The sequence below is a fragment of the Xenopus tropicalis genome, chromosome 1 (genome assembly GCF_000004195.4).
Source record: "Xenopus tropicalis strain Nigerian chromosome 1, UCB_Xtro_10.0, whole genome shotgun sequence".
Taxonomy (NCBI): Eukaryota; Metazoa; Chordata; class Amphibia; order Anura; family Pipidae; genus Xenopus; species Xenopus tropicalis.
The window spans coordinates 116,968,020-116,980,109 of NC_030677.2; the positions used below are offsets into that span (position 1 = coordinate 116,968,020).

Sequence of the window (12,090 nt, forward strand, 5' to 3'; positions counted from 1 at the left end):
TGCACAACTTTTTTTGACGCACACATAATTTTTACGCAATAGCGCCAATCTTGGTACGACCGTGCTCATTTTGCTGAGACCTCACCCATTTTGATGCTCACGCACCTATTGATGAATTTTTACGCAGCCAATTTTCGCAGAAGTTTCACCAATGCCGAAATGCAGAAATTCGCTGCGAATCCATGCCTGCCGAAAAAAAACCCCATTTGCCAGTTTGCTGCCCAGTTTTCCAATTTAGTGAAATCACTCAATGCAAAATGGTAGCATCCTGAATGGAACTTTTGAGCAATTTAGTATCATTAGCAAAAACTGAGACTGAAAATGCACATATTTATAAACATATTTGCCTTAAAGGAAAAAGAAAGTCAAAGTCACTTGGGGGTGCCAAAATGTTAGGCACCCCCAAGTGACTTTGACCACCTACCTTTTACCCCGGGCTGGTGCCCCTGTGAGGAGGGAACAGCACCAGCCCGGGGTAGCTGCTGGCTCTTCCTTCTTCCTGATTCGCTGCGCGCGCATGCGCAGTAGAGTGAAAAGCCGACCTTAAACATTAAAGTCGGCCTTTCACTCTACTGCGCATGCGCCCACCGCTGGCATTTCAGAAACGGAAGCAGGAAGAAGGAAGCGATCTGCTCCAGGTACCCCGGGCTGGTGCTGTTTTCTCCTAACAGGGGCACCAGCCCGGGGTACAAGGTAATCGGTTAAAGTCACTTGGGGGTGCCTAACATTTTGGCACCCCCAAGTGATTTTGCCTTTCGTTTCCCTTTAAGGAAGAACTTTTCCATATTTGCCAAGTCTGATCTGGTATACTAATGGCAGCAATATTTTAGTGAAAGTTCTTTATAAATAGTCAGTTATGAAAAATAGCATTGACATTCATTTGAAATATTTCTATAAATTAGTGAAGTTGGTCAAAATTAAACAGATTTTACTGTCTTGCTCTTTTATAACTAGTGCAGAATAATTTGGATGGTTCTCCATGACCTAAATGGAATGTGGAATTAACTCTACCGGTCAAAGATAGGTCTGTGCCCTATGCTTTCATGATTGAGATCAGCCAGACTTTATCATTGTATAGCCACCATTGTTACATAATCATACATTTTACACTATATTAATTCAAGATATGTCTATAACATTGCATGTTGTTTAATGCTCCTAATGATGAAAACAGTGGGCAGGTTTATTCATTTTTCAAAATTTCTGCAGAAGAAAAATATTATTTTTTATTTTTTACTTGTACAGTACTATATCCACTTCATTGAGAATAAAAGGGAAAACAATGATAATAACCAATGAATATGAAATACTAAGCAATATCTATAAAAAAATGATTCCACCTGCAGCAAAATATGAATTTAAAATATTCAGTTGCATTGTTATTATCATACCATTATCCAGTCTACATTCGCTCACATTATGCTTCAGAATGTCTAGCCTCATTAATCATACACAGCTGGTGATTTTATTATGCCGTAGTAAGTACAGTTAAAATGCTCTATGTGTGTTTTTGTTAAAGAAGCAGACTTGCCTAGATCATTATGCTAAATGGATAGAAATGATCCGGGAATCAGAGGAAACAATAAAACAAAAACAAAAAAAGAAAGAAGGGGTGATCATAACAAGATCAGTATACCTCACTTGTTTGTTCTCGGTGTGTTCATACTGCCATGTTTCTCATTTTTATCTTTGCCTGATTCACTTGCTTTCTTGTATTTTAGCCATTGTCACAAAGCCACCACCTGATGATCTTTGAAGTTTAAAAGAAATGACACACAAATCTCTAGCCCCGCTTTTGATTAACTAATGATGCATGTATGAATGCATAGAATGGAAAGTAGAGTTTTACCTTTATGATATGCCCCTTATTTTACAATCACAGCATGGTGTTTTTGAAAAGCCACTGTGTGCTCATTGAACTTAATCTGGAACTCAATCATGGCACATTATTCATTGCTCTGTCATACGGAAGGTAAATTAAGATCCTGGAAATCATCTTCAACATCATTCACATGTTAAATGAAGTAGGTGTAAGGATGTTTCAGTCCATCATTCCTTACAGGAATTACAGTATTTAAAAGGAAACAAAAGAAACAGCTCCTCTCAGTGGACGCCAAATATGAAGATAAGTGCAATATAGAAGCTCACTTTGAAGCAATAATAATGTTTAATAATAGACCAAGCATGGTTGTGCCTCTATGGGTAGTCTTTGGGGCTGATTTACTAAGACACGAATTCCGACCGAATTGGAAAAATTCCGATTGGAAAACGAACATTTTGCGACTTTTTCGTATTTTTTGTGATTTTTTCGGCACCTTTACGACTTTTCAGAAATTATCGCGGCTTTTTCGTTACCAATACGATTTGCGCGAAAAAACGCGAGTTTTTCGTAGCCATTCCGAAAGTTGCGATTTTTTCGTAGCGTTAAAGCTTGCGCAAAAAGTTGCGATTTTTTCGTAGTGTTAAAACTTGCGCAAAACGTTGCGCCTTTTAAGTTTTAACGCTACGAAAAAAGCGCAACTTTTCGCGCAAGTTTTAACGCTACGAAAAAATCGCAACTTTCGGAATGGCTACGAAAAACTCGCGTTTTTCCGCAAAAATCGTATTGGTAACGAAAAAGTCGCGATAATTTTCCGAAAAAATCGCAAAATACCGATCATTACGAAAAAAACGCAATCGGACGCATTCGGCCCGTTCGTGAGTAAGTAAATGGGCCCCTTTGTTTAGATCTAAATCTTACAAACCCTTACATGTCTTCAGATCAACAGGCAACACTGTTCTACAGGATGTGTAAACCCTACATTTTCCTACAATGTATATAACTTGGACACATCTCCAAGAAAATTGCACCATTTGTACTGCATATGTCTCCTCCATTCATCAGCACCATTGCATTGACCTAAAACAAATAGCAGCTTTGCCCTGACGCCATTTTCTTTCTGATGCATCATGAGTGAAATCCACATGTGCACTGTAAAGTTCATGCAATGTAGAATGCAGGCTTACAAAGGCAGAACATATTTTAATAAAAAGTCCTACTTGTACTGAGCATTGTAATAGTTAATCTGAGCTCAGGAAAGGAGGTTAGGAGAAAAAAAATGTTTCTCCCGCACAGTGCACAGCTAGAGCAGAGTTTCTTTGAAAACCAGCAGTGCCACCTCTTTATTGGCTGCAAGACTGGAGGGTGTGTTTGGTAACCTGAAGAACTGAGCATGCTCAGTAAGCCAAGAGCCAAAGTCAGTTCCTAAGGGAGGAAGGTGAGTAGGTTAGAGGAGGAGAAGGAATTCTAAGTGATTAAAGGAATGCTGCAGCCTTTGAACAACCGGACTGGTAGGTATTTAAAAAGTTCAAAGAGGATATTTACTGGTTAAAATTTTTTGTGGGTGGTTTACATGTCCTTTAAAGAGGTCCAGGTTCAAGTGAAAGGAGAAACTATCCTAACTGCAGCATTAACTAACTAACTAACAGAACAGATGTAGAGAACTGTTATTTACTGCTAAGTATTAGTTACAGATAGTAAAGGGTCCCAGTGGCTTATACTGTATTTAAACACAGATATACTGCCCTCTATAAATTAGACATAAAGGGAGATTAAGTACGGATGGAGATCAGGGAACAACTCCAGCTTTAAAACAACTCAGGACTAACATATTCGTCTTTAAAGTTAATTGGTATTAGAGGATCTAGAATTAATCTCATTTAATCCCATTTAAAGCAATATACAGTAAGAAACATCTTGTTAATCGCCAGAGGAGAGCTATAGGAAAGAAAGCAGTTTTGTTCCGACTGTGTCAGATGCTTAGAACACTGAACACTCCTTAAAAAACACCACAGAACTAATGCAGAAGAGAAACCACTTTATTATTCTGGGGAAATGTTCTAAGGAAATGTTCTTGTCTTGATCCTTGCACCATTTAACCCTCCAAATGACCCCCCCATAGCACATATACATATATATACATACAGATTTTTATTAATACACATACATATATAAACTATACAGTATATACTAATACCTATACCAACTAGCTGTAGATCTTACAACCTGACAGTCTTTCCTTATAGTTTAAATTCTTGATCCCCTTTAGCAGTTTAGTGCAATATCTCTGCACTCTTTCCAGCTTATTAACCCTTTTACTGCCAATGTCAGCACTTCAGTTTGGGGGTGGCACCACCACCACCAGGCCCAACCCCCGGAACAGGCATCTGTCCTCTGTTGATACTTTCTTAGCCATCAATCAGCAGCTGGAGAAGGGCTGTTTGAGTGTCCTGTGCACTTGGCCACATGGTGGGTATCTAGGCTAGGAGGCATCTGGAGGTTGCAAGCTCTGTGCGTACCCCCTAAACTCTGCCAAAGTGAGAATCCAGATAAAATTCTATACATGGGGACACGGTGGTGGGGAAAATGAGCCCTCAACAGCTCTGGGACTGGCTGAAAAGATGAGAAGGTAGCCTGAAATGATAGGGACATTGCTTTTGACTCCTGGTTAAAAGGTGTGGGGAGGAATTCTCCACTTGGGGGTGCTGTGGTGGGGAGAATGCACCCTCTCCATCCCTGGGACCAGCTGGGTAGTTGATAAGGCAGCCTGAAATGATACGGACAAAATTTCTCAAAGTGTCGAGCTCCTTCTGCTCTGGGAGTAGAGGATGCAGTGCCGTGCAAGTTGGGCTCTCATCCCAGATGAGCAGGGAGAGATCAACTGTAAGCAAACTGTAAGCAAAAGAGTTATGACACTTTGTGCAAGAAATGCAAACTGTGAGCACCAGTGCCACAACCTGGAAGACTAAGCAGTCACGTTTCATTCCCTACAATTGATTTGGCAACCTGTGCCCAAGTGGGGAGGGTCTACTGCCCAGGCAACCCCCAGGTGGGATGACTGCACATGGGTAGGGAGGCTTCTCCTGTCTTGCCTCTGGAGCACTGCTGGCCCCAGTGTCTGGGGCTGGTCCCAGACCACCCTCTCCCATTGCCTGGGGAGGGGTATTGACATCCTTTACTGTGTGTTTGCCATGCACCACCTGTCACCACTCTGAGCTAGAGATGTAGCGAACCTCACAAAAAAAGTTCGCGAACCTGTTCGCGAACTTCCGCCAAAAAGTGCGAACTTTTGCGAACTTTGCGAACCCCATAGACTTCAATGAGAAGGCGAACTTTAAAAACTAGAAAAGCCATTTCTGGCCAGAAAACTGATTTTAAAGTTGTTTAAAGGGTGCCACGACCTGGACAGTGGCATGCAGGAGGGGGATCAAGGGCAAAAATTTCTCTGAAAAATACGTTGTTGACACAGCGTTGCGTTTTGTGCTGTAAAGGGCAGAAATCACACTACATTTCTAAACTTGTGTACAGTGGCGTAGCGAGGGGGGTGCCGAGGGGGCCATGGCCCCGGGCGGCGTATCAGAAGGGGCGGCGGCGGCTCCTTCTCTCTTACAGGCAACAGGCGCTTTTATAAGGTTGCGCCCGTGCGTATGACGTCACACGTCAGCGACGAGGCGCAACCTTATAGAAGCGCCTGTTGCCTGTAAGAGAGAAGGAGCCGCCGCCGATGGTCTGTTGGGGGTATGTACTATGGGGGAAATTGGGGGCACTGTGTGGGGGCTACTGTCTATGGGGAAATTGGGGCACTTTCCATGGGGGGGCCAGGTCTTTGTGGGGTATTGTGTATGGGGGCACTTCCTATTGGGGGCACTGTGTATGGGGCAATTGGGGCTCTGTGTATGAGGGCACTTTCTATTGGGGGGCAAGGTCTTTGGGGGGTATTGTCTATGGGGCAATTGGGGCACTGTGTATGGGGGCACTTCCTATTGGGGGCACTTTGTATGGGGCAATTGGGGGCACTGTTTATGGGGGCACTGTTTATGGGGGCACTTTCTATTGGGGGAACTGTGTATGGGGCAATTGGGGCACTGTGTATGGGGGCACTTTCTGTGGGGGGGGGCAAGGTCTTTGGGGGGTACTGTCTATGGGGGAACTGTGTATGGGGAAATTGGGGCACTGTGTATGGGGGCACTTCCTATTGGGGGCACTGTCTAAGGGCAATTGGGGGCACTGTGTGGAGGGGGCTGTCTATGGGGACACTGTGTATGGGGCAATTGGAGGCACTGTCTATGGGGAAATTGGGGCACTTTCTATGGGCAATTGGAGGCAATGTGTGTGGGGGGCACTGTGTATGGGGCAATTGGGGGCACTGTGTATGGGGGTACTGTCTATGCGGCAGTTGTATGGGGGGACCGTGGCCAGAATAGCGTTAGGGGGGCCTGGCCAGCTTAGTGTTAGGGGGCACTGTGGTAGGGTGACCCTAATACTTTTTATGTCTGTGTGTCCTGTACTGATGGGAGGGGCCCCGTGATTTCTGATGGCGGCCCTGCCACCATGGGCAGCCACGGACACACAGCTGAATCCACTTTTGACAATTATGACATGCGCACCGCATTTCAAATTCAATCAAAAAAAAAAAAAAATTTAATGCTGCTTTTTTTATTTTGTCTATTTTTTTTAAGAATAACTAAATAGAGGGGCGGCAAATTTCCGGTCGGCCCCAGGCGACGAAAGCCCCACGCTACGCCACTGCTTGTGTAATAAACTGCTTTGAAACGTCCGGCGTCTACATGCCAATCAAGTCGTGTAAAGGTTACAGCCAGTTCACATGCAAAGACAAAACGCCGCAGTAGTGGATACGGAATATATTATTGCTGGTGGAAAAACATCGCTCAGGTGATTTTATTGCAATGCAATGTCACTACTATGTGTAACGTGTTTGGTGCACTACTATGAATAACAGCAAACAGCACTGGACACATTAAAGAACAGTAAGTTAAATAAAAAAAAAAATTAATAATAAAAAAAAGTGATCTCTGGTTGGTGCTGGTGGTGAACTACTAGGAGCAGCACTCCAGTCCCCAACACAGCTAGACGAATAGCACTCGGCTCTATAAATTACAGTAGCAAAGTAAAAAAACACAAATAAAAAAAAATGATGTGAATGTGTGGTTGGTGCTTAGTGCACTACTATGAGCAGCACACCTGTCTCCAACACACACAGACGGAGCTGCAGTACACAATGACAAGAAGAGTAACAGTAATCAGAAAATAAAAGCAGTCCTTACAAGGACTATTGGGTTACAGCAGATGAGATCAGCAGGACAGCTGCCTGCCCACAGCAGCTACATACAGAGCAGTAGAAAGTAGATTACTAGTCAGCAAAGCTACCTAAACTGTCCCTCAAATCCCTGCACAGCTCTCTCCCTATACTAACTCATCAAGCACACACAGGCAGAATGTAAAATGGCTGCTGGGCTTCAGTTTATATATGGAAGGGAGTGGTCCGGAGGTGGTCCAGGAGGGAGAGCTGCCTGATTGGCTGCCATGTATCTGCTGGCTCTGGGGTGAGAGGTCAAAATTTGGCTCCAGCTAAGGCGAACCCAAAATTGCGAACATCGCTAAAAGTTTGCGAACTTGCAAACACCCGATTTTCGTGCGAATTAGTTCTCCGGCAAACAGGTCGCTACATCTCTACTCTGAGCAGGTGCCTGAAGCTAGCTAGGACTGGCAGCTAGCCCCCCTGCCTTTAGCTGTTGCTCCTCTCCTCTGGTCTGGCCCAGCATTTTGTTTCACCTGCACTACTGAGTCTTGGCCTCTTCCCGCCAAGGCTGTGGGCCCACTTTTGCCTCCATCTCTAGAGGAGCTGGTGTAGGGGGCCTCATCCTGACTGAGAGTGTGTGCCCCTCTGGCCCACTGAACAATGCTGCCACTGCTGTCAGTGAAGAGTTACCTACAGTAGTCGATCCTGCCAGTAGCATATGCTTGTCTTAAAGATTAAGCCATGCACGTGTAAGTAGCCATGCATGTGTAAATTGCTCATGGTTCTTTTAATTGCTCCATCTGTTACTTGAATAACTGTGGTAATTCTAGAGCTAATACATGCCAATGAGCATGCATTTATCAGACCAAAACCAATCTGGGGCCCCTGTGCCTACAGTCTACAAATAAATCTTGATATCTAGAAAACTAGTTTCAGCAGCTCAGGTAAAAATGAAATTAATAAGGACCCCCACCCCCCCATATAGATGTGGTCATTGACATAATTATGGTGTCTTCTTGAGTTTCATACCCCTCCTACTCCAATGACATAAACATTTTTTTCCTTGGGTTTTACACAGTAGATCTAACTGACTTCTACTGCAAACACCTCATAACAGAAGCTAGTATTGAAAAAACTGTAGAATGCTGTCCCCTTTATTTTATGCACAGAAAAAATGATCAACTGACAGCTGCTATATTGTTTTTTTTTTGGTGAGATGACATTAATTACCTTCTATAGAGCCAAATGGGATAGTGCTCCAAGTGAGCAAGTTAAAATGGATATGGTAAATTCGTACATTTGTTTTACTTAGCAGGAGTAATTCAATCAATAATTGTATATATAATACCCTATTAAAAGTGGCATATATAAATGGAAGATGAGACAAGTGCCATGTTACCTTAAAAATCCCAAAGCCATGATGACCAGGCCGATGGTAACATATATACTCACATGCAACAAGAGGCCAGAGGCAGAACCTTTCATAGAGACAGCACTTTAAATATTACTTATACACAGTAATTGCGACAATGTGTTTTTTTTTTAATAAAAGTTGAAACATTTACAACAGGTCTAGTCACCTATAGTAACCAATCAGCCAGTACAATTTACTGGTCATCTGTTTTGGTACTATGGCTTACTACTGCACCATTTATGGATTGAAAAAGATCAGCATCTTATCTGTTATATTTTCATGATATCAAAACTGCCCTCAGCAAAACTGTTTATTTCTATAAATCTCTTTTGTCTCTTGGCTAAATCTTTCTTTTTAGTGGTAAACCTAATTTTCCTGAAAATTTCACACATTTTAATCGCAGAAAGCAACTTATTAAAACAAACACCCTATGGGGCTGATTTACTAACCCACGAATCCGACCCGAATTGGAAAAGTTCCGACTTGAAGACGAACATTTTGCGACTTTTTCGTATGTTTTGCGATTTTTTCGGCGTCTTTACGAATTTTTCGTTACCAATACGATTTTTGCGTAAAAACGCGAGTTTTTCGTAGCCTTTACGAAAGTTGCGTAAAATCTTGCGTAAAATCTTCGTAAAGACGCCGAAAAAATCGCAAAAAATACGAAAAAATCGCAAATACCGATCTTTACGAAAAAAACGCAATCGGACTCATTTCGACCCTTTCGTGGGTTAGTAAATCAGCCCCTATATATTGGTTAACAATATGTACAGGGTTTTTTAATCTTCATAGAATATTTACACTAAAATATGTCCCTTTATTAATTTACCACAGTGATAACTAGCAGGCTGCAAGAAATAGTGAAAAACACAAAATGGGTAAATGGAATGCATTGTTTTACTTCCTAACCATGGGCCACATTCAGTTTGCTATGATCATCCAAGATTGTGGCACCCATAGACGCCACAGGGTTTCCCGGTGATGGAAGGCTGGCGCCCTAATCTTTTGCCTGGAAACAGCCATAATCTTTCTTAACCGCTGCTAACTGAATTATTCCCTGCCTAGTCTATATATCAGCTTCCTCCTTGGTCCCTACTCCAACCTGTAAGTCGCTAGACGACCCCGATAGGAAATGACGTATATTCACGAAACATGTAAAAGCCTTGTTCTCTTTCTGCCCAGTTATGTGCTCATGTTTTTAGAAGAATTAATGTTTGTTTTACTTCTTGATAATGTTTGGCTGACCAATCAATTTCTGCTGGTTAAGGGATCCAATGTGCAGCTTTTAGGGTCATGTATTGTATTCCCAGTGAAATAGAACGGGAGTGGAGAAACTGACAGCGGCTGGTGAGCATGTCCCCCTCTTTCTGTTTCCAGCGTTTGCCTTAACTAAAACTTATCTCATTGTTTATTTTATTACAAGAAAATTGCCCTTGTTTTCTTTTTTTCATGAAAATGATAATGGACACTCCTATATTTCTCAGGAATATACACAGGACTGAATCTCTGTAGCCAAATGCTCTTCATATGAATTGCAATAAGGAAAGTGACAATGGGTCCAGGTCCAACCTCATTTGCGTTTGATAAAAGTTGAGACTATCTAGCTCATATATAAACTGAGAACAATGCATTTACAAACAACAGACTTTATTAAATTAAATGGTAACAGGAGAGATGGCTAAATGCAGCTTTGAGTATTTCAATCAGTGCTTTTGGAAAGTGCCAAGAAAATCTTCAGATTCATCAGTGGGTACTGAAGCATTGAACTGCACAATATTTATTTAAATTAACACCGAAGACAGCATATCTCATTCAGCAATACAGAAAGTTTACAGGTTTTTTTTTAAATTTGCTGCTACCAATCACTGTTTTATTTAAATGTTTTCAAGCCTACAGAACAAGCATTCACAACTTTCTTTAGTATCAAGTTGTACAACGGAAAACTTTTTTTTATTCACTCCTGTACACGTCAAGTATAAAATTCTCCTGTTCATTTATGTATTAAAGGTCAAAAGTATATGATTGCATTTAATTTACATTGCAGCTTAATAATGCATATAAAATAATACAAAAATTGTATACAAACATCACATAACATTAACAATCCAAAAGAGGCATTTTTCTTTTCCTTTTTTTTTCTTTTTTTAGTGCACCATACACAATAGAAGAGGGAGTCGGATAATGGTATAAACACATGATGTTGAAGTTGACAATGAAAAAAATATTCAGGGCAAGCTACATCACTTCCGTAAACAAAAATGTACAAAACATCAGCTTCTATAACTAGCTATAACATAATACTGGTATTCACAGTTTAAGATTATTTAACTGTGTTTTTTCCCCCAAAACTTGCACTTAAATGAAATATAAAAACAGTTCCTTTTATTAGTAACTTCAGGTAACTTCTGTCATAGATGATGAGTGATTCTGAAAGACAGAAATTTTGAAATATGTCAGTTTTTAGGACAAGGACACAATGTGACAAGCTGTGCCAGTGTTACCAATACAAATTATGCAGTAGATTAAATCATGAAATTAAAAAAAAAATCATACAATTTAAACAATTAAGTATTAAATTATAATTTTCAGTTTATGTTGGTGTTTTCCTTTACTGTAATTTATACTGTGTTTTTCTGACCACTGGGTTAGGCCCTAAAATGATGGGTCACAATTAGTGATTGTTGCAGAAAAATTCACCGTGTGTCCAAACATTGTTGCCTGCGTCAAAAGAATTGTCGTGAACATAAAAAAAGAATTGTCTCACTCGTCAAAAGAATTGTCGCGCGTCAAACGTATTGTCACACATCAAACATATTGTCACAAGTCAAAAGAATTGTCTCTTGCGTCAAAAAGAATTGTCTCTCTCATCAAAAGAATTGTCGCACGCAACAATTTTTTTTTTGACGTGCAACATTTTCCCTGTTTTGCTAATTTTTAGCCATTTTGTAAATCTTTTGAAAGATTCACAATTTTTTTCAGCGAAACGGGACATATTTGCTCATTGCTAGTCACAATTATCAATTTTGCCAAGCAGTCCTAGCGATATATTACTAGGTATTGTTTGGCACTATTATTGGTGGAAAATATTATCACACTGTCAGATAGAATGGGGTTTTGCACTTATATGCAATAGCCATGAAACTTTACCTGGGTTATAATAACAAATCGTCTACAGAACTTTTACTTGCAGAAGTCACTATGGGTTTAAATCCACGAAATATTCTTGTGCTCCCTCGGTCAGAAATAGTACATTTATTGTGTTCTGATACCATTTCTTGGAAAATAATATTTACATTCAACAAAGATTCTATTTAAGATCTTTATTTGAAATCAAATTATTTATAGACCTTGTCAAATTTTTAAAAGGCGTTATGTCCAAACCATTATCAAAGCCATAGCTTCCAGCTTAGGTCTAATGCTTTCCCATTTTCTTCTTTGTATTAAAATGGCTCTTTGCTACATACTAAGTAATAACTTACATTTATAAAAATATAATTTTCTAATTGTAGAACAGAATTAATAATTTTTTCTTATTAATGTGATTTTTTTTTTTTATAAGTGAAAGCTTTAAAAATTAGTTAATGTCCTTTTTTTTTT

At 40.5% G+C, this 12,090-nt stretch overlaps 1 protein-coding gene across 3 annotated transcripts in view; it reads right to left on the reverse strand.

Annotated features, from left to right (window-relative positions):
* Positions 1-10,123: 10,123 nt before the first annotated feature.
* Positions 10,124-12,090, reverse strand: part of plppr1 (phospholipid phosphatase related 1) — a 66,689-nt gene continuing 64,722 nt past the window's right edge. For all 3 annotated transcript variants that reach the window (XM_012964809.3, NM_001102900.1, XM_031901608.1), the window contains 1 exon segment: positions 10,124-10,920. In XM_012964809.3, the coding sequence (XP_012820263.1) occupies positions 10,888-10,920 (33 nt within the window). In that variant the 3' untranslated portion in view covers positions 10,124-10,887.